The following is a 24,482-nucleotide window of genomic DNA, read 5'->3' on the forward strand; positions in this document are numbered from 1 at the left end:
CAAAAAAAGCCCAGGACAAGATGGTTTCATCAGGAACTGTACCAAGTATTTTTAAAAGAATGAATGCTAATCTTAAACTTTTCAAAAAAATTGGAGAGGAGAGGACACTTCTAAGCTCATTTTATGAGGTCAGCAATACCCACATGCCAAAGGCAGATGAAGACATTTCAAGAAAAGAAACATGCAAGCCAATATACCTGATGAATGTGTGTGTGTGTGCATGCTAAGTTGCTTCAGTCGTGTCCAACTCTTTGTGACCCTATGGACTGTAGCCCATCAGGCTCCTCTGTCCATGGGATTCTCCAGGCAAGAATACTGGAGAGGGCTGCCATTTCCTCCTCCAGGGACCTAATGAATATAGGTATGAAAATTCTCAATAAAATACTAGGAAGCTCAATTCAGTAGTACATTAGATGTCTCATACACCAAAATGAAGTGGGATTTATCCCTGGGATGTAAAGATAGTTTAACATACACAAATCAGTAAATGTGATACACCACATTAACAGAGTGAAAGATAAAAATCATATGATACTTTCAACAGCTACAGAAAAACCATTTGACAAAATTTAAAATCCTTTCATGATAAAAACTCAATAAAACTGACTTAGAAGGAATGTGACTCAACATAATAAAGGCCATATATGACAAGCCCACAACTAACATTATACTTAATGTTGAAAGGCTGAAAACTTTTCCTCTAAGATAGGAACAAGACAAGGGTGACCATTAGTACTGAAAGTCTGAGCCAGAGTAATTAAGCAAGAAAAATAAATAAAAGATATCCAAATCAGAAAGGAAGAAGTAAAACTGTTTGCTAATGACATAATTCCAGGTAGCTCTAACAGTAGAGAAACTGCCTGCAACACAGGAGACCTGGGTTTGACCCCTGGGTTGGGAAGATCCCCTGGAGAAGGAAATGGCAACCCACTCCAGTATTCTTGCCTGGAGATTCCCATGGACAGAGGAGCCTGATGGGCTACATACAGTCCATGGGGTAACAAAGAATTGGACATGACTGAGCGACTAACACTATACATAGAAAATCTGGAAGACTCCACCAAAAAACTGTTAGAATAACTGAATTAAATAAAATTGAAGGACACAAAATCCACGTACAAAAATCAGTTGGCTTTCTATACAATAAGAAAACAGTGAACTATCTGAAAAAAGAAATAAAACAATTTCATTATAATAGCATCAAAAAAGTATAAAAAGTGGGTTTCCATGATCAAATATGATTTATCCCAGATATGCAGGGTTGGTTCAACATTTGAAAATCAATTAATGAAATTCATCATGTCAATAGACTTAAAAAGAAAAAAAAAAGTACATGATTATATCTATAGATACAGAAAAAGCATTTGATAAAATCTAACACACATTAATGATAAAAATTATCAGTTAATTAGGAATAGAGGTGTACTTCCTCAACTTGCTAAAATCTGTCTACAAAAATCCTACTGTCAACCTCATATTTAATGGTAAGAAACTTCTAACTTGGCCACTAAGATCACATAAAAGCAAACATGTCTCCTCCCGTCACTTCTTTTCAATCTCATATGCAAATCCTTGTTTATGCAGTAAAGCCAGAAAAGGAAATAAAAGATATTTAGGTTGGGAAGAAAGACATAAATTTGTCTTTATTTGCAGTTGATAGATCATCTATGTAGAAATCACCAAAGACTCTACAATAAAATCCCTTAAACTGATAGGCAATTATAGCAAGGTTGAAGGATGTAAGATTAATGTACAAAATACAATTGCTTTCTCTACATTAACAATGAACAAGTGAAATTTGGAATGGAATACCAAGATCATTTATATTAGCATCTCTCAAAATGAAATACTTAGGTATAAATTTGCTAATATGTACATGATGTATATGAGAAAAACTACAAAACTCTGATGAATGAAAGTAAGTAACAACTAAATAAATGGGGAAATATGTTATATTCATGAATAATAAGATTCATGAATATATTCAATAAGAATATTGTCAAGATGGCAGTCCTTCTCAATTTGACTTGTAGATTCTATGCAATCCCAAACAAAATCCCAGGAAGTTAACTTATGAATATCAACAAATGGATTATATAGGGATGCAAAAGACTCAGAATAGCCAGCTCAGTATTGAAAAACAAGAACCAAGGTGGAGTACTCATACTACCTGACTTGAAGACTTACAATAAAGCTACCATAATTAACATAATATGGTATTTATTAAAGAATAGACACACAGATCAATAGATCAAAATAGAGAGCCCAGAAAGAAACTCTTATAAATTTAGTCAACTGATCTTTGATGAAGGATCAAAGGCAATACAATGGAACAAAGATAGTATTTTCAAGAAACGGTGCTGGAATAACGACATCCACATGCAAAAAATATAATAATCGAGACACATACTTTAAAAATCTCACAAATATTAACTTAAAATGGACCATAAACCCAAATGTAAAACAAACAAAAAAAACCCTATAAAACTCCAAGAAGATAACGTAAGAGAAAACTTACATGACCTGGGTATGGTGGTGTCTTATTGGATACAATAGCAGACACAGTCCATGAAATAAATAATAAGCTAGACTTCATTAAAAGAAGAACAATATCAAGAGAATTAGAAGACAAGCACAGACTGGGGGAACATACTTGCAAAAGATATAACTCATAAAGAATTATTATACAAAATATACAAAGAACTGTAAAAACTCAGAAGAAGAAAACAAATAACCCAATTAAGAATGGGCAAAATATCTTATTGGACACCTTAGCAAAGAAGATATACATATGGCAACTAAGCATTTGAAAAGATGCATCACACCATATGTCATCAGGGAAATGCAAACTAAAACTACCTACAGTGAGGTACCACTATACTTTCATTAGAATGGCTGAAATCAAGAACACTAGTACTACTGAGTGCCAGGAAGAATGTGGAGCAACAGGAACTCTCACTTATTACTGGTGGGGATGCAAAATGGTACAGCGACTTTGGAAAGCAGTTTGGTCATTTCTGATAAAACCAAATACACTCTTTGTGACCCCTATACAGTCCACGGAATTCTCCAGGCCAGAATAATAAAGTGGGTAGCCTTTCCCTTCTCCAGGGGATCTTCCCAAACCCAGGGATCGAACCCAGGTCTCTCACATTGAAGGCAGATTCCTTAACAACTGAGCTATCAGGGAAGCCCACCCTTACCATAGGATCCAGCAATCATGCTCCTTGGTATTTACTTGAAAGAACTGAAAAGTCACATCTACGATAAAATCTTCACTCAGATGTTTATACCCGCTTTATTAATAATTGCCAAAACTCAGGAGCAATCAAGATGTCCTTCAGTAGATGAATGGATAAATGTACTGATATATCCAGATAGTGGAATATTATTCAGTGCTAAAAAGAAATGAGCTATTCAAAGCATTGAAAGACATGGATGAAACTCAAATGCATATTGCTAAGTAAAAGAAGTCAATTTGAAAAGGCTATGTACTATATACTAGTCTGAGACTCGCTGACTGCAAGTCCCTTGGAGTCTCAGTCCAGGGACTAGGAGATCAAACCAGTCAATCCTAAAGGCAATCAGTCCTGAAAATTCATTGGAAGGACTGATGCTGAAGCTGAAACTCCAATACTTCAACAGAGGAAAAGATGGTTGGATGGCATCACCGACTCAATAGACATGAGATTAAGTGCCGGGAGCCACCACGGGAGATCCCACCCATGACAAGATCATGTGGAAGAGCCATGACGAGCAAGGCAGATCATTGCTCAAGGGACCACCTGAATCTGCTCGAGCATGTACCCCAAAACAAGAATCTGTCTGTCTTACTACTTTGTGCCTTTCACCAACTCTTCTGACATTAACAGGGGGCTATGCCCAACCACCTTTCTCTGGAAAAAGTCCACTTAGGGCTTTAGTTAATAAGTCTCCTGGGCATGAAAGGAATATTTCTATTTTAACCCCTCTGTTGGCATTCTAGCTTGCCTGACAGGTTTATCCATACTCTTGCAATTAACACACATGATTGTTCACAACTCCCCAACCTTGAAAGGCACAGGAAGCCAAAACATTCTAAAAGTCCTAATGAGCATAGAGCCCTTTAAGAGATGCAAAATTATCAGAATAGATAGTACTGGTAAAGGGCTTCATTACTGGGCCAATGCTTGCTGCCAAGTGCCCATATCCCTTATCCACTGTGCACCTGGGAGTGCATTGGTTAACATAGTTGGAATGTAAGAAAAACAAGTAGCAGCCTTGGAATTAACCACACCAGACCTTTGAGCTAATTGGTTCTTTCTTTGTTGTAACTCACTGCACCTTTGCTCCATGAGAATGTAACTCTGTTTAGTACTTTCTGAGGCTGGGAGAAATAAAGAAGAAACACTTAAAGGGAAAACAAGTTTTATGGCTGATCAGCCTTTATAAAAAAAGGGTCATAAAATGTCCACAGGCCTCCAAGGCCAGAAGATAATGTACACAACATTGTTTATGGGAAAGGTATGCAGAAAAAATCCTGGTTTTGATAAAGACAAAATAGACGTAACGTTTGGGCTGACTGTATGACTTTGCATCTTTCATTTTCCTCTACGTACAAGTCAAGGTATAAAAGTTCCTTTTGAAAATAAAGTTATGGGCCTTGCGCACCGAAGCTTGGTCTCCCCATGTCATTCTTTTTTCCTTTTCCCTCCTTTTCACTCTGTTCTTCTTTCAGGATGACTCCTTGGAACACAGGAGCTTTATTGGCTTTCTGTGTTAATCAAGGAAGATAAAGCCCTGTTCTCTGCTTTGCTATCCTTTCGCCTAGGCCGTCATCCTGAGGGTACCCCTGGATCCTGCTGGGGCTGGACCCTGGCAATTAAGCAAGCTCTGGGAGTTGGTGATGGACAGGGAAGCTTGGTGTGCTGTGGTCCATGGGGTTGCAAAGAGTCGGACACGACCCAGTGACTGAACTGAACTGAACTGGCATACTATATGATTCCAACAACACAACATTTTGTAAAAGACTATGTAAAAAAGCTACTGAGACAATAGAAAGATCCGTGGTTTCCAAGAGTGGGGTAAGAGAGATAAATAGGGAGAGCAAAGAGGATTTTTAGGGCAGTGAAAATTCTCTGCATGATACTATAATGACATACATATATATCATCATGTGTGTGCTCCATCACTCAGTCGTGTCTGACTCATTGCAACCCCATGAATTGTACCCGTCAGGCTCCTATGCCCATGAAATTATCCAGGAAAGAATACTAGAATGGGGTGCCATGCCCTCCACCAGGGGATCTTCCTGACCCAGGGATTGAACCTGAGTCTCCTGCATTGGCAGGTGGATTCCTTACCACTGTGCCATCAGAGAAGCCCATATATCATCATACTTTTGACCAAACTCATAGGATGTACAACACCAAAAGTGAGTCTTATTGGAAATTATAAACTTTGGATGGTTATGATGTGTCAATGTAGGTCTAACTTTATTAAAAAATGTACCATTTATGTGAGTGATGTTGATAATGGGGAAGGTTACACATGTGTGGGAGCAGGGGGTGACAGAAATCTCTGTGCCTTCCTCTCACTTTTCTTGGAAACCTAAAACTGCATAAAAACCATTTAAAAAATCCAGTACATAGTGAATGATTCTATTTATATAAAATATCCAGAAAAGGCAAGGTTACAGAGACAGAAAGCATATCAATGGTTGCCAGAGATGAGGGGTGGGAATAGGGGTTGACCGAAAAGGGGTTTGAGGGAAATTTGGGGGGAGATGGAAGTACTAGTGGTAAAGAATCCATCTGCCAATGCAGCAGACATAAGAGATATGGGTTCAGTCCTTGGGTCAGGAAGATCCTCTGGAGGAGGGCATAGAAACCCACTCCAGTATTCTTGCCTGGAGAATGCCATGGACAGAGGAGACTGGTGGGCTACAATCCATAGGGTCACAAACAGTTGGACAGTACTGAAGCAACGAAGTACTAAGTTGCTTCAGTACTGTCCAACTCTTTGATCATGAACTCCTTATTGGCAGATTCAGACCTAAACTGAAGAAAGTAGGGGAAACCACTAGACCATTCAGGTATGACCTAAATCAAATCCCTTACGATTATACAGTGGATGTGAGAAATAGATTCAAGGGATTAGATCTGACAGACAGAGTGCCTGATGAACTATGGACAGAGGTTCGTGACATTTACAGGAGACAGGGAGCAAGACCGTCCCCAAGAAAAAGAAATGCAAAAAAAGCAAAATGGCTGTCCGAGGAGACCTTACAAATAGCCGTGAAAAGAAGAGAAGCAAAAAGCAAGGCAGAAAAGGAAAGATATATCTGTGTGAATGCAGAGTTTCAAAGAATAGCAGAGAGAGATAAGAAATCCTTCTTCAGTGATCAATGCATAGAAATAGAGGGAAACAACAGAATGGGAAAGACTAGAGATCCCTTCAAGAAAATTAGAGATACCAAGGGAATATTTCATGCAAAGATGGGCTCAATAAAGGACAGAAATGGTACCTAACAGAAAGAGAAAATATTAAGAAGAGGTGGCAAGAATACACAGAAGAACTGTACAAAAAAGATCTTCACAACCCAGATAATCATGATGGTGTGATCACTGACCTAGAGCCAGACATCCTGGAATGTGAAGTCAAGAGGGCCTTAGAAAGCATCACCGTGAACAAAGCTAGTGGAGGTGATGGAATTCCAGTTGAGCTATTTCAAATCCTGAAAGATGATGCTGTGAAAGTGCTACACTCAATCTGCCAGGAAATTTGGAAAACTCAGCAGTGGCCACAGGACTGGAAAAGGTCAGTTTTCATTCCAATCCCAAAGAAAGGCAATGCCAAAGAATGCTCAAACTACCACACAATTGCACTCATCTCACACGCTAGTAAAGTAATGCTCAAAATTCTCCAAGCCAGACTTCAGCAATATGTGAACCGTGAACTTCCAGTTGTTCAAGCTGGTTTTAGAAAAGGCAGAGGAACCAGAGACCAAATTGTCAACATCTTCTGGATCATCAAAAAAGCAAGAGAGTTCCAGAGAAACATCTATTTCTGCTTTATTGACTATGCCAAAGCCTTTGACTGTGTGGATCACAATAAACTGTGGAAAATTCTTCAAGAGATGGGAATACGAGACCACCTGACCTGCCTCTGGAGAAATGTGTATGCAGGTCAGGAAGCAACAGTTAGAACTGGACATGGAACAACAGACTGGTTCCAAATACGAAAAGGAGTACATCAAGGCTGTATGTTGTCACCCTGCTTATTTAACTTATATGCAGAGTACATCATGAGAAATGTGAGAAATGCTGGGCTGGAAGAAGCACAAGCTGGAATCAAGATTGCCTGGAGAAATATCAATAACCTCAGATATGCAGACGACACCACCCTTATGGCAGAAAGTAAAGAGGAACTAAAAAGCCTCTTGATGAAAGTGAAAGAGGAGAGCGAACAAGTTGGCTTAAAGCTCAACATTCAGAAAATGAAGATCATGGCATCTGGTCCCATCACTTCATGGGAAATAGATGGGGAAACAGAGGAAATAATGTCAGAATTTATTTTGGGGGGCTCCAAAATCACTGCAGATGTTGATTGCAGCCATGAAATTAAAAGACGCTTACTCCTTGGAAGGAAAGTTATGACCAACCTACATATCATATTAAAAAGCAGAGATATTACTTTGTCAACAAAGGTCCATCTAGTCAAGGCTATGGTTTTTCCAGTGGGCATGTAAGAATATGAGAGTTGGACTGTGAAGATAGCTGAGCACCAAAGAATTGATGCTTTTGAACTGTGGTGTTTGAGAAGACTCTTGAGAGTCCCTTGGACTGCAAGGATATCCAACCAGTCCATCCTAAAGGAGAGCAGTCCTGGGTGTTCATTGGAAGGACTGATGCTGAGGCTGAAACTTTGGCCTCCTCATGTGAAGAGCTGACTCATTGGAAAAGACCCTGATGCTGGGAGGGATTGTGGGCAGGAGGAGAAGGGGACGACAGAGAATGAGATGGCTGGATGGCATCACTGACTCGATGGACATGAGTTTGGGTGAACTCTGGGAGTTGGTGATGGACAGGGAGGCCTGGCATGCTGTGATTTATGGGGTTGCAAAGATTTGGACACGACTGAGCGACTTAACTGAACTGATGGTTTTTCCAGTAGTCCTGTAAGGATGTGAGAGTTGGACTATAAAGAAAGCTCAGTGCCAAAGAATTGATACTTTTGAACCTTGGTGTTGGAGAACACTCTTGAGAATCCCTTGGACTGCAAGGAGATCCAACCAGTCAATCCTAAAGGAAATCAGTCCTGAATATTCATTGGAAGGACTGATGTTGAAGCTGAAACTCCAATACTTTGGCGACGTGATGCAAAGAACTGACTCATTTGAAAAGACCCTGATGCTGGGAAAGACTGAAGACGGGAGAAGAAGGGGACAACAGAGGATGAGCTGGTTGGGTGGCATCACGGATTCAATAAACATGAGTTTGAGTAAACTCTGGGAGTTGGTAATGGACAAGGAGGCCTGGCGTGGTGCAGTCCATGGGGTCGTAAAGAGTCGGACATGACTGAGTGACTGAAGTGAAAACTGAAGGATGAGTTCGAAACCTAGAATGTGGCTATGATTGCAAATTCTGCACATTTAAAAAAAATATTGAAATGTACACTGACAATGGGTGAATTTTATGGTAAGTATGTTATACCTCAAAAAAAGCTGTAAAAACATTTTTTACATCTGAGAAAGGTAAAAGTATTACTGTCATGCTGCTTATGTTATCACAAGTATAACAAAGATAGCTGTGACTAAGCAGAATAATACAGAAAATGGAATCTCAATGTAGGTTACCTAATCACCTCTACCTAGTTAAATCACTTAATAGCCCCAAACCATTAAAATTTACTGAGAAACCTCCCATCTATCTTTGAAAAAATACATTAAAACACCTTTTGAAAAACAAATAGAAATATTCTAAATTTCAATATCTATTTACTTGTTCTTATTGTTCTTTGGTATTCACTTTGTGGATTCTATTTTCCAAGTTTTAAATAACAAATATGAAATATATAAAGCTTTGATTCCTAGAGGCAATACTTCTCTGACTTAACCAGAAAAAGATGACATAATAGAATTTTCCATCTTAAATTCTGTTTCCCAGTTCAGCATAAATTACATTCACAAAACCAGTTACACACATATGCTTGATGTATTACCTTGACTGACTTGTCAGCCTGAAGTCAACAGTAGCTTCCTTAAATAAACCAATCCCTTCAATATCAAAGACCTCATCCACATCAGGTTCAGTAGCAATCAGCATCATGGGAAACGTCCAGATCCCATCTGTCATGCACTCTACTTTCAGTGTAACTTGAGACCTTGAATAGAAAAAGAGATTTATAAAGGATATTGCAGGAAAACAAGCAAAGGGGATATAGTATAGCAGGTTAACATCTAAGGTGAAAATGTAAGTAAACTGTGGTTTCAGTAAAAAAAAAAAAAAAAAAACTGAAACTTTTAATTCTTTTAAAAAATGTAGATGGAAAAGATGTGGATGGGCTGTTTACATCTAAGGAATAATTCTGTAGGTCAGAGTCCCTATTATTACCCTCCCTTTGAGGTAATTATTTCACAGGGTATCTCATTTACTGTCTAGTTACTTACTAAGAATTAGTAACATTTGTAGAATTCACTCTACAAATTTTCTGTACCCACCATAGAATATCATATTACTTAAGAATCTGAGGAGAGGTTGGCAAATGGACCCAAGTGTTACACTAAAAGGTATTCCATAAGGGGATTTTCTGTTCAAACTAAAACATCATGAAAAAGTTCTTTGAACTCTTGCTTCACATAGAAAAATTATATTTTCTGTGAAAACTTACAATGCCCCCAAAGCTGACTTAAACTGAAGCTTTAAAAAATTAAATTACAACTGATAAATATCATGAATACTTTACAATAACATGTAATTGAATGGCAATTGAATTGATGAAGACAGTAAATATAGCCTTCTAAGCAGTTGGCTCTGAAGAAGAGTGGAGACATAGTAGCTGACGGTGAAGAATAGTTACTCATGTGTTTGCTTGCTTCGGGTGGAAATAACTCAAACACATAGCTCTATAGTTGTAAGCCATATCATATGTCAGAATGGACCAAGAAATCACAGTCTTCTTACATAAATCTTTTAGAACAGTTCTGGGAACTCTTAGCCTCTTTAAATTGGACTGTGAAATTATTCAACAATTTGGGGAACAGTTAGATAATATATTATCAAATTTGAAAGGTGCAGACACTAAACCAGTTAATTCACTATTAGTAATTTCCCTCAGATATACTTCAAAGATTTCAAGAAGCAATGTGTATAAGGATGTTCAATGCTGCATTCCTTATACTATATAAAAAAAAAAAAAACTGGTACCAAAAATTTAAAAATATCCCTTCAATACAGTGCTAGTAACATTAAAATGGAGTAGCCCTCATAAACAACAAAAGAGTCCAAAATGCAGTACTTGGGTGCAATCTCATAAACGACAGGATGATCTTGGTTTGTTTCCAAGGCAAGTCATTCAGCACCACAGTAATTCAAGTCTATGCCCCTACCACTAATGCCAAAGAAGCTAAAGCTGATCAGTTCTAGGAAGACCTAGAAGCCCTCCTAGAACTAACACCAACAAAAGATGTTCTATTCATCATTGGGGACTGAAATACAGAAGTAGCAAGTCAAGAGACACCTGGAGTAACAGGCAAATTTGGCCTTGGAGAAGAGATACCTGGAGTAACAGGCAAATTTGGCCTTGGAGTTCAAAATGAAGCAGTTCAAAATGAATTCTGCCAAGAGAATCCACTGGTCAGAGCAAATACCTTTTTTCAGCAACACAAGAGACAGCTTTACACATAGACATCACCAAATGGTCAATACTGAAATCAAACTGATTATATTCTTTATAGCCAAAGATGGAGAAGCTGTATATAGTCAGCAAAACGAAAACCTGGAGCTGACTGTGGCACAGATAATCAGCTTCTCATAGCAAAATTCAGGCTTAAACTAATGAAAGCAGGGAAAACCACTAGGCCAGCCAGGTAAAACTTAAATCAAATCCCCTATGAATATGCAGTAGAGTGACAAATAGATTCAAGGCATTAGATTTATAAACAGTGTGCCTGAAGAACTATGCATGGAGGTCCGTAATACCATATAGGAGGAAGCAAAACCATCACAAAGAAAAAGAAAAGAGCAAGAAGGCAAAGTGGTTATCTGAGGAGGCTGAAGAAAGAAGAGAAGTAAAAAGCAAGGGAGAAAGGGAAAGGTTACAGCCAGCTAAATGCAGAGTTCCAAAGCACAGCAAGGAGAGATAAGAAGGACTTCTTTGATTAACAGTGCATAAAAATAGAGGAAAACAGAAGGGGAAAGACTAGAGATCTCTTCAGGAAAATTGGAAATATCAAGGGAACATTTCATCCAAAGATGTGCACAGTAACAGACAAAAACAGTAGAGACCTAGTAGAAGTGGAAGAGATCAAGAATAAATGGAAAGAAAACATGGAAGAACTGCACGAAAAAGATCTCAATGAACTAGATAACTGCAAAGGTGTGGTAAGTCAGCCAGAGCCAGACATTCTGGAGTGTGAAGTCAAGTGGGTCTTAGGAAGCACTGCTGTCAGTAAAGCTAGTGGATGCAATGCAATTTCAGTAGAGCTATTCAAAACTCTAAAAAGTGATGCTGTCAAAGTGGTGCATTCAGTATGTGAGCAATTCTGAAAGACTCAGTAGTGGCCGCAGGACTGGAAAAGGTCAATCCTCATCCCAGTTCCCAAGAAGGGTAGTACTAAAGAATGCTCAAACCGTTGGACATCTCATCTCCCATGCTAGTAAGGTCATACTTAAAATCTTGCATGCTAGGCTTCAGCATTATGTGAACAAAGAACTTCCAGACATCCAAGCAGGGTTTAGAAAAGGCACAGGAACCAAAGATCAAATTGCCAACATTCACTGGATCATAGAGAAAGCAAGGGAATTCCAGAAAACCATCTACCTCTGTTTCATCAACTACGCTAAAGCCTTTGACTGTGTAGATCATTAACAAATTGGAAAGCACTTAAAGAGATGAGAATACCAGACCATCTTACCTGTCTCCTGAGAAACCTGTATGGAGGTCAAGAAGCAACAATTAGAACCCTGTATGGAATAATTGATTGGTTCAGGATTGATAAAGGAGTACGAGAGGGCTGTCTGTTGTCATCCTGTTTAACTTATACACTGAGCACATTATGAGAAATGCTAGGCTGGAAACAAGATAGGTAGGAGAAACATGAATAACCTCAGATATGCGAGTGATACCACTCTAATGGCAGAAGTGAAGAGGAACTAAAGAAACTCTTGATGAGGTGAATGAGAAGAGTGAAAAAGCTGATTTAAAACTAAATATTAAACAAACAAACAAACTAAGATCGTGGCATCCGGCCCCATTCAGTTCAGTTCAGTCGCTCAGTTGTGTCCGACTCTTTGCGACCCCATGAACTGCAGCACGCCAGGCCTCCCTTTCCATCACCAACTCCCGGAGTCCACCCACACCCATGTCCATTGACTCGGTGATGCCATCCAACCATCTCATCCTTTGTCATCCCCTTCTCCTCCTGCCCTCAATCTTTCCCAGCATCAGAGTCTTTTCCAATGAAAAAACTAAAGAAAAAAAAAGGTCAAGGTCTTAAGGAATAATATTTTTGTTTTTACTATATTTTATTTTTTGTAAAAACACATTTAAGGCTCTGACCATTACTCTTATTATGTCAGCAGTATTCTATGAAAGGATAAACATGAAAAATTACCTTGTTTTTACTGTTGTGCAACAGTGTTAATATTTTCTTTAACAAACCCATGAAAATTTTGTTGTACTTTTTACCATGTCAATCAGGAAGAGAAGATTTAAATTTGATACTTACTTAAATTATGTAGGAACAGTGTGATTTGGGTATAATTATTTTCTTGTTCTTTTTTCAAAATTTAAAGCTATTGGTTTTATTTATTTATTTATTTATTTTAATCATTTAATGGTATGTCTTGCAGTGAACCATCCCAAATACATATGGAAGAAGAAATGACAAAAACAAATGAGTATGTGTGCATAAAATAGAATTATTAAACTACATCAGAACACCAGAAGACACTCACAAAAATTTATAAATCATGAATATAAGTTGTCCTAAATCAGCTTCTCAAATATTCACCAAGAAGCTCTAAACTCACCAAATGTGGAACAAATATAAATTCACATTGGTTCTGTTCATACTCACTAATGATAACATTTTCCCCTTCTGGTTTTTGCTGGTAATTTCCCTGTCACTGAATCAACATAATACTAAGCTAAATGTGAAAAAATACTAACATATAAATGTTGAGTCACTAAGTTGTACCCGACTCTTTGTGATTCCATGGACTACAGTCCACCAGCTCCTCTGCCATGGAATTCTCCAGGCAAGAATACTAGAGTAGGTTGCCATTTCTTTCTCCAGGGGATCTTCCTGGTCCAGGGATCTAACTTGTGTCTCCTGCTTTGCAGGCAGATTCTTTACCACTGAGCCACCAAGGAATCCCATAGAAAAGTAAGAAAATTAAAAAAAAAAAGCCCATAGAAAATTATGAAAATAATGTTTAATATGTACTTTCTTTTTACAATCTGATTTTATTACTGCTTCCTGAAGGGGACCCTGCTATCTTTTAGTTATTAGACTACATTCTCAAAGCCACTTTAAATACACACATGGGTACATTGAATGCATAGTTAAATTATAGAAATGGTTAAAAGCACAAGTAATATTGTCAATTGTTTTTTCATGGCCAGGCTGTATTTTGCACTTATTTGCAGTTCTAATCAGTGTCTCTGTATCAAGACATAAAATCCTGTCTCAGATGTGACCTATCATACAGTATGTGTAGATGCTAAGTATCAGTTGCCTAAAAACTAAATACAAAGACACTGGACGAGGTTTTCCAAAGGACAGGTATTCAAAGCTTACTATTCGCACAGACTCCAGTATGACCCTCTTATACTTTACCTTTAGTACAATGCTATGGTTTTGAATGGTAAAATGGTAATGACAGCAATCGCAAAGGAGGGCACTCAGCAGTTTCGTCATTTGAACTGGTTCTGAGAAGTAGTATGGAGAAATTCCATGTTGCCAATGTATAGCACCAAGTCTGCAATTAAAAATTGTTTTTCAAAGTAGACAGCCCTGTTTTGCTAATAGCATATCCCAATGACCTTGGGGAGGTCACAATTCCTGAAGGATATCTCAGATTTCTAATAATTTGGACTATTCTTTTTCATCAGAATACTTTTCATATCTGGATAGCTAGAAATAATCTATTTACCTCAATAGCATCAAAGAAGTAATGCAACTGACAAATAGAAAGATGGAAAGAAAAAGACCACATTATTTAGTTTAAAAGAGTACTAATATTGTTTAAAGAAATCAGGGTTTGTAAAAGCAGGTTTACCTCACTGGTTTGTTTGGTGTAAATATCAGACTGAAGACCAATGTTATCTGCTCATTATTGGCATTATAAGATTTTTTGATCAAACATAGAGCCACGCAGGATTCCAAACTAGCCTCTTCATCTTCAGATTCAAATTCAATGCCATATTCAAATTCACGTTTCATAGGTTTGTCTAAGAAAATCAAGATTTAAATGCATTTTAATTCAACTAAATACATATAGATTCAAAATCAATTATATGTCAGCACTAATCATGCATAGGTATTTAGAGTGAGGGAGAGGGTATATGTTATTTAGCTTTGTGTTTGTAATACCTAGTGTGTTACGAGGTATATAATAGTATTCAGTATGCTTTTAAAAGTTAAATAAATGAATGGATATAGAAAAAAATTCACCCACTATCCTTAATCCCACCATTCTTAAATTTCAGACTAATAAAATAAGAAATAGACAAATGGAAACTAAAAATTAACATTTACTATAACATTTACTATTAACATTTACTATAAACACAATATGATATGCTGTATATATTAAAAGCTTATAAACATAATTTATAAAGAAAGTCACATTTAATAATTACTCAGTAAATCCCAAGTCACATTTAATAAGTACTCAGTAAACCTTATTAATGTAAAATAACAGACTGATCCATAATCTTATAAGATCTTTTTTCTTTTTTTATGTACAAAAATAAATCTCAGACCTTCTGAATTACTAGCTTTCATCCTGTTGACCAAATTGGCAATTGTTCCTATTGATAACCATTCTTTGTTGTAGCAAAATCAATATGTCTACATTTAATATATTGATTTGTTCTGGGGATGGGATATGGAAATGTTCCATTGGAAGCCATACTCCATACTGAGAAGCAGCATTTAAGAGTTTTAGAGTTTTTAATGGGAGATGAAATTTCCACTGCATTCAAATAACATATTTTTCAAAGCAAATACTATTGAGATCTGCATCTGTTTCTGCTTAATTATTGAAGTCTTTATGGGAATGGCTGTGTCAGAATCAAGATAGGAAATGAGAAGCTAAATTTAGTTTCAGAAGCATTGAAATCCCTGTAGGGAATCTGTTACTATAGATATCATAATTCTAATCCTAAGAAGATCCACTGGTACAAAACACAGACCTGATTATCTGCAAGGGGAGGACAGGGGTCACGCAAGTAGGAACCATATTAGTACTTTTTACACTTTACATATTTCCCTTGTTTTAACTAAAATATAGTGATATGAACACATAAGGAAGAAAAATAGAGTCAGGTGGTACAAAATCCTAACAAACTGACATTCTGCATTGTGTCTTCAAGCTAACAAAGTAGAGTCTCTGCATTTTATTTGAAAAGTCATATTATCAAGTTAAAAGCATACTTTTTGCAATGTTCCCAACTTGGAGAGAATCTGTATAGTACTTTTATGTGTACTGGGTTGATCAGAGCTAAGTCAGTGAGACCAGTGTAAATTAGTTATCATCTGATTGTTGTATAAAATTAATTAAAAATAATTGATTAAAATTAAGCAGAAGAGGCTATGAGAGCTCAGGTCCTGGGAACTTGACTGCTAAGGTCCTGAGGAGGAGACCATAAATACTAAAGTTAAAAAGAAAGTTGATAAGGGCATCCTGCATGTAGACAAAGAAAATACCTCTTAGGCATCAGACCAGCATGAGGGAATTTTCCACAGTGCGAATTACCTCAGCCTCTTTGGGAAAGAACTCAAGTATGACAAATATAGCTCGTGACTTTGAAAGAACAAATGCACACTTCTAAAAAACATTTAAATACATGTCAGTCAGTCAGTCAGTTCAGTTGCTCAGTCATGTCCTACTCCTTGCGACCCCATGAATCACAGCACGCCAGGCCTCCCTGTCCATCACCAACTCCCGGAGTTCACTCAGACTCACGTCCATTGAGTCAGTGATGTCACCCAGCCATCTCATTCTCTGTCGACCCCTTCTCCTCCTGCCCCCAATCCCTCCCAGCATCAGAGTCTTTTCCAATGAGTCAACTCTTCGCATGAGGTGGCCAAAGTAGGAGTTTCAGCTTCAGCATCATTCCTTCCAAAGAAATCCCAGGGCTGATATCCTTCAGAATGGACTGGTTGGATCTCCTTGCAGTCCAAGCGACTCTCAAGAGTCTTCTCCAACACCACAGTTCAAAAGCATCAATTCTTCGGCACTCAGCCTTCTTCACAGTCCAACTCTCACATCCATACATGACCACAGGATGAACAATAGCCTTGACTAGACGGACCTTTGTTGGCAAAGTAATGTCTCTGCTTTTCAATATACTATCTACGTTGGTCATAACTTTCCTTCCAAGGAGTAAGCGTCTTTTAATTTCATGCTTGCAGTCACCATCTGCAGTGATTTTGGAGCCCAGAAAAATAAAGTCTGCCACTGTTTCCACTGTTTCCCCATCTATTTCCCATGAAATGATGGGACTGGATGCCATGATCTTCATTTTCTGAATGTTGAGCTTTAAGCCAACTTTTTCACTCTCCACTTTTACTTTCACTGCTACTGCTAAGTCGCTTCAGTTGTGTCTGACTCTGTGTGACCCCATAGACGGCAGCCCACCAGGCTCCCCCGCCCCTGGGATTCTCCAGGTAAGAACACTGCAGTGGGTTGCCATTTCCTCACTTTCACTAAAAGAGGCTTTTTAGTTCCTCTTCACTTTCTGCCATAAGGGTGGTGTCATCTGCATATCTGAGGTTATTGATATTTCTCCCGGCAATCTTGATTCCAGCTTGTGTTTCTTCCAGTCCAGCATTTCTCATGATATACTCTGCATATTAGTTAAATAAGCAGGGTGACAATATACAGCCTTGATGTACTCCTTTTCCTATTTGGAACCAGTCTGTTTTTCCATGTCCAGTTCTAACTGTTGCTTCCTGACCTGCATACAGATTTCTCAAGAGGCAGGTCAGGTGGTCTGGTATTCCCATCTCTTTCAGAATTTTCCACAGTTTATTATGATCCACACAGTCAAAGGCTTTGGCTAGTCAATAAAGCAGAAGTAGATGTTTTTCTGGAACTCTCTTGCTTTTTTGATGATCCAGCAGATGTTGGCAATTTGATCTCTGGTTCCTCTGCCTTTTCTAAAACCAGCTTGAACATCTTATCATTTATATTTATATTTCTTTTTTCATTTGGTCAGTAATAACTGAACACATTCCTTGAAATTAGAAATAAGGTTCTTGTCCCCATGGAACTTATAACTGGGAGGAAAGAATTGTCAATAAACTACCAGTGATACCGCAACGTTTTCAGTGATGACTATGACAACAGCTGCTGTGGAGAAGCAGAAGAGGCTATGAGAGCTCAGGTCCTGGGAACTTGACTGCCAAGGTCCTGAGGAGGAGACCAATACACCAAAGTTAAAAAGAAAGTTGATAAGGGCCTCCTGCATATAGACAAAGAAAATGCCTCTTAGGCATCAGAGCAGCATGAGGGAATTTTCCACAGTGGGAATTACCTCAGCCTCTTTGGGAAATAACTTAAGCAGGTGGAGCAAAAGGGAGTGGGATGAAATTTCCAAGAGATGAAATGGGCATAATGGGCAAGACCATGCAGGGTATGGTGATGATTTGGGACTTCTTAAGAAGAGCAAGAACCTATGGAATGTTTTAAATATGGAAATGATGTGCTTGTTTAATGGTAAAGTGAGCAAAAGGGGGTTAGTAGAGAAGGTAATGATGTCTGCAGTAGTTCAGGCCAGGTGGTGACTTGCACAAGGGTGAGAGGAAGATGGAGATTAAGCTCAAGCAATGCCCTGTGAAGAATGAAGTGGGGACCATGGGAGCAGTCCTGACTGGTAACCAAAATCATGAGCTTATCATTTCAGTAATGTATTCATACCCTTAACATACATACAAAATATTTAATCAAACATATTTCAGAGAATTATAGAGTATGATATATCTATATTTATCTATCTACTTATCATCTACCGTCTTACACGCCACACACCTGTGGCGGATTCATTTTGATATTTGGCAAAACTAATACAATTATGTAAAGTTTAAAAATAAAATAAAATTAAAAAAAACAATAATGGTAATAATCACTTGGGTATGGCAAGTGGTCATTACATTGAATAAGAAGGGTATGCTTCCATCCTTGTGTAATTATGCAACCTAATGCCTGTATCATCATGCCAATAAATCATGCAATGGGCACTATCATGGTCAAGGGTGCCAGATATGTGGGTGAATTTTCTCAGGACAATGATTGATTTTTATTCAATGTGTAAGAATATTAGTAATTTTTAAAAAACCTTGACAAAACATGATAAATGGTCAAAAAGTATTGAATTATAACCGATCTATTTGGAAAATATATTGTGAAACTGTGTGTTTTATACCATTTTAATCTGTAAGAAATACACTTCATAGCAAACCCAACCAAAATGTCTCAATGAGAAGTGAACATCAAAGTATAATGAACACTGTTATTCATGTTCTTTCATAAATTTCTAGTTGTCTCTTCATTAATAATAGGCATCTACATTTGCTTGACAGGATGTAATAATCATAGAAGGAAGGAATGGAGCACTGAACACAAATTTGAAAGAGGATAATGACAACAAGGTATTCAAAGAAAATAGAGGATATTGGATAAACCACCTAAAGCTATTTTCTTTGAACAGATAATGAAGAATGTGCCATCTGCACACTTTTATTATTTTTACAAAATTGTGTATCTTTTTGAAGGGTTATTTAATTTACATGTTTTACTTCACTTTCATAAGGTCATTTAATAGACCAAACATTTTGATTAACTTAAAATAACTGCATACTCTTTTGCTACAACTGCAAGTAGAGTAAACTACAGAACGAAAATTAAAGGAAGAAAGTGGCAACATAGCTAATGCTTGTCTTACACATTTCATTTTAAACAAGAATCCAGAGATAAAAGATAAAGGAACTTTTTGTAACATAAACATTTTATCCAGCCATTTAGCAATGTAGCACCAAATTTCAGAATCTATTTAAGATTAGGTACCATATTTTTGTACTTTCTGATACAATATTATTTCATGTATTAATGAGAAAACCCACCAAATGACATTGAAAGAATCATGTTTCCATCTTGAACTGTCATTTGTCAGTGACCGAAGATGGGTCCTCTAATACATCACTGTCACAAAATGCCCAACCAGAGCTTTAAATGATAATACTGGCAATATCTAACACTTATGACACACTGAGAACCAGGCACTTTAAAAAATTCTATGCATTTACACTTAATCTTAAAAAAAATCCTATGAAATAGATACTATCTCCATACTACAGTTGAAGAAACAGAGTTTATAGAGAAGTAAAATAATTTTGTCAAGGCCGTATAGAAATTAAATAGAAGAACCCAAGTTGTCTGAGTACAGATGTCACAGCTGAGGATACCAGGCCTGGCAAGTGGCACAACTGCTGAGAAGATGCCATCAGCAGCAGCTTCTGGAAGTATGCAGGCCATTATCTGTGCAAGGGAGTGTTCTGGCCCTCAGGGTAGAGGCCTGGGTCACTCAAACATTGAGATTCCGGTCAGAGGAAGAGGAGCCATCAATAGAGATGGAAAAGGGATAACCAGTGAGATGTAAGCTCAGAGCACAAATCTGACCACTGGATTAGGCATACTGGATAGGGCTGACAATCTTGTCAATGGTACTCTTACTAGAGTAGTTAGGACAGAAGACTTAATGGAGTGAGTTGAGCAGAGAAAGCAAGATGAAAAGAAGCAGAGGGAAGGATCAAGTCTAGAGGCCAATGTGGGGTCATGGGAGGGCCAATGACAGGCTTCTCTGGAGCTGGTTGTGATTACAGACCAAATCCAACATGAGCATTGTCACGTATACAACATGCAACAAGATGACTGGCCTTTGCGTAAAATGAGACCAGTGTGACAAACAAATCAGCAAATCAGGCACGAAAAAGACAGTAGATTAATCAAAGAAAGACAGCCTCAAGCTATAGTACACCTGGGATATAAAAGGAAGTGGCATGAATTTGTTATGCAGTTAAATGGCAAAACTACTCTCACAGAAAAAGTCCCACAGAGAGAAAATCACTGAACTAATCTCCAGAGAGGCATAGAGAAGGCAGAGACCAGAGTTACTTAGGAAGAATAAATACAATCATAGGGGAAATACTGCCCACAGGGTATAATTTGTAGTCTTATAGAAGTCACATTTCAAAATACTGTCTAAAAATAAAAGCAGTATAATATCCCAGTAGGGCAACACCAATTGATTTAAGTAGTACAGGTGCATAAATCTAACATGTTGGATAGACAATTTCTTGAATTCCTTGACAACAGTCTGTGCCTTGTTAATTTTGGCATCTCTGGGACTCAGCATAATACCTGGCAACAAAGATGTTCCCAAGATTGTTGTTGAATAAAAAAGATATGAAAGTGATCAATCCTCATTAACTCAATGGTGTTTTTGAGGAGTCAGGGTAGAAAGAGAATAGAGAGGTCCTAGTGTTTTCATTTAAATGAGGTTTGATGGTTTTATTGGACCCTCGGAAAGAAGATGGTGAAAAGTAAGAGAAAATAATGGGAAGGCAGTGGTGGGGATCCTTATTTCCTATTGATCATGTTTACATAGAGAGGCTTTTTCATTTGCTAGAAGGGAAAGTTATAGGAGGGAAAAATATCTCAGCATCAGTCTCCTTCATCATGTTCTGCCCTCTGAGAGAAAACAACATATCTGATCAGTGAATTTGGGTGAAGAAGTGAAGCCTGAGCAGATGAGCAGACCCTTCTCTTTCTTTTCTGATATCGTCAATCAGCATGCACACTTTCTCTTCCTTCTTTGTGTGTTGATCGTTTATGCCCGTACACTGGCTAGTTTGGGGTAAATGCACTCAATTGTGGTGGAAGGTATTGACAAGCCCAAATGAATCCATAGTACCAAGTCATTTTCCAGTTCACCTTTATAATAAAGGTAGCTTTTGATCTCCATCTGCCTTATTTCTACATCTACTTTTCAGATGACTAGAAATTTGGATGAAGGAACACAGGTTGTTAATTAATGATCACACCTAAAATCCCATCACAGCTTAAGCCACAGAGTAAAATGCTTTAATTTCCACCATAAGGGATTTAAGAGACTATAGGAAGTACAAAATGGCATGAACAACATGACTTTTGGATTCTATTTAATGTGTTGAGTAAACTATAATCAAATGACACACATAGGTGAAAACAGCTGGTTTGCCTTTATATAAAGACTAAAATTGTATTCAGGCTTGTGACCAGCCCCATCCCTTCATAAAGAAATAGGTGAGAAGGGAACAGCAAGCAGGGGGACTTTCAGAGACTGCATGCAATTTGGTTACATCTTTGCAATTGGGCAGTAAAAGGAATCCAGCAATTACCAGATGCTTTTAAGGAACTCAGACCAGAGAGAGGTCAACTGATTTATCAAATATTCAGAGAAAAGACATTAAGACATTAATATTTTTAATGTTTAAAAACATTAAAATTGAGTGTCTGTGCTTAGTTGCTCAGTCGTGTCTGATTCTTTGTGACCCCAGGCACTGTAGCCCACCAGGCTCCTTTATCCATGGGATTCTCCAGGCAAGAATACTGGAGTAGGTTGCCATTTCCTCCAGGGGATCTTCCCAACCCAGGGATTGAACCCAGGTCTCCCACATTGCAGGAAAACTCTTTACCGTCTGAGCCATCAGGGAAGTCACTGAAGAAACCTACTTCTGTATAGCAAGACATGCTTCAGAACAGAAACAGATGTTTACAAATTAAAATGTCTTTTGCAAAAAAAAAAAAAAGATGATCTCCTTGAGTTTGGTGGTATTGAGCAGAGAAAAAGCTACTAGAGAATGATGGGAAGAGATAAGACTGCAAACCTTCCAAATAGTTATTTTCAACAGTAAGCATTATTTTTCATCATGAAAAGTAATGAAGTAGTAAAATATGAGCCATATAAAAAGGTGTATATTCAAGAGCTATTTAAAAGAGAGACTCTTTTTCCTTATATGCCTTTCGAATCTCTCAGAATGATGTTGGCAGCCTCCTTATAGACCATTCTTATCTAGGAGACAGTGGATTTTTTTTTTCAGGTAATAAGATCTAATCAACTTCTATTATCAGAAATATGTGTGTATGTATGTATATGTGTGTATATATATATATATATATATATATATATATATATATTTAACTTGCAACCTGACAAGGGTACGATTTAAACAATTTAAGTAGCAAGAACGTATTAAAATGAGTCCTGAATGTAAGCATTTCTTTACCTTCCTTACTTCATGTCATAGAAGCATCAACATTTTGCCTTCAACAGGATAGATTTCAAATAAAAATCAAGCTTGAAGACTAAACTATTAAAATTCATTGAAGCATAACAGGATGTCACACAAAACAATGTTTTCACTTCAGAAACTGAACATTCACTGGGGAACACTTGTTATAGGTTGCCTGCATATTAAAATTGTTTTATATTTTAGTAAGAAAGTACTCACATTTATTTATCACTGGAAATTGGAAACTGTATTACACATTTGGATTCTGTGGTTAATCTACACTAATATTCTTATCCCTGATATGCATAAACAATCAGAATTTTTTTTTATATTGGTTACTGGTTGAAGAAAAAAAAAGCCAATAGAATTTCATTTACTTAACAATTACTTTTTCTACATTTGTCCAATGCTACTACATGATTCACTAAAGCAAAATCTGTACCCAACTCATAATAATTTTTGGAGATAAATGGAAATGGTTCGCATCAGTCTGATTTCATTATTAATACATAATTCTTTGAAATAGAGAGTAACTGTACAGGTGTTCCAGTGGAAAATTCCCCTGTTCTCATACAAATTTATTTTACTTTTTATAAATTTAAGCAGGCTGTGATTATGTTAGTATTTTTCAATTAAAAAATGAAAATTCAACCAAGGAGAAAAAAGTAGTAAATTAATATAATTAAAAATTAAATATCTCATTGTGCAACCTAGTGACAGTATTACTATCTCTTACTCTCATATACTTCATACTATCCATAACTTTCCAGTAAACCAAAAAGAAGTTAATCTGAACTAATTTTTTTGAATCTTTTGAACTACACTGGGTACATATAACATAGATACTCATTTCATAATTCCATCTCCAGCTTTTAAAATAGTGCCTGAAAAATTTTATAATGAGAGTGTGTGGGGAAGATGATTCTGATATTTTTACAATCCGTTTAAGAAATAGTTATTATTTCTAGAGACTCTTCTACATTTACTCTTAGAATGCCTATTTGCAAATAACAGAACCCCCATTTGAATAATCTTTTTTGGAAGACACCAAGTGTTTCATGAAGTAAAGGAAGAGTTAAGCATGACAGAGCCATGTGTATATCGATGAGCAGACAGAGAAAGGAGACCTACAAAGAGAAGACAAAGCAGGCCTGCAGAGAAAAGTAGAGAAATAAATACTCCCTAGCACTACATATTACAGCTTCAGCAAATGAAGATAAACAAACTTCCTGCATTTGACTACAGAAGATTTGGGGTTGGAGCCCAACTTGCCCACTTTGGCCAGGAGGACAGCATATGACTGAACTATGATAAGAATCTTGTGGCAAGACTGGGAGGTAGTTTCCATAAAAAGGGAGTGGAAGTTGGCAGGCCGGGCAGAGCAGACTGTCTCATAGATGCTGACCGTGCTGGGAAAGTAGATGGTAAATGTAGACAAGTGGCACGTGATCCCACCCAGGTTAATAACAAGTTAATGTCCTAGAGAAATGACTGGAATGACAGTAGGGGACAAATGGTGAATGTAATTCTGGATTATTTTACATAGATTAAATAACATTTTAGTAGATAAAAAATGAGGAAAACAATAGAATGGAAAAGACTAGAGATCTCTTCAAGAAAATTAGAGATACCAAGGGAACATTTCATGCAAAGATGGGCTCGATAAAGGACAGAAATGGTATGGACCTAACAAAAGCAGAAGATATTAAGAAGAGGTGGC

At 37.4% G+C, this 24,482-nt stretch overlaps 1 protein-coding gene across 4 annotated transcripts in view; it reads right to left on the reverse strand.

The window, feature by feature from the left end:
- CFAP47 (cilia and flagella associated protein 47) overlaps positions 1–24,482 on the reverse strand; it is a 562,308-nt gene that overhangs the window by 90,426 nt on the left and 447,400 nt on the right. For all 4 annotated transcript variants that reach the window (XM_070784977.1, XM_070784976.1, XM_070784975.1 and 1 more), the window contains 2 exons: positions 14,484–14,655; positions 9,202–9,363 (listed from right to left, as the gene is read on the reverse strand). In XM_070784977.1, the coding sequence (XP_070641078.1) occupies positions 9,202–9,363; positions 14,484–14,655 (334 nt within the window). The remainder of the gene's footprint in view (positions 1–9,201; positions 9,364–14,483; positions 14,656–24,482) is intronic.

This window comes from Bos indicus, chromosome X (assembly GCF_029378745.1).
Source record: "Bos indicus isolate NIAB-ARS_2022 breed Sahiwal x Tharparkar chromosome X, NIAB-ARS_B.indTharparkar_mat_pri_1.0, whole genome shotgun sequence".
NCBI lineage: Eukaryota > Metazoa > Chordata > Mammalia > Artiodactyla > Bovidae > Bos > Bos indicus.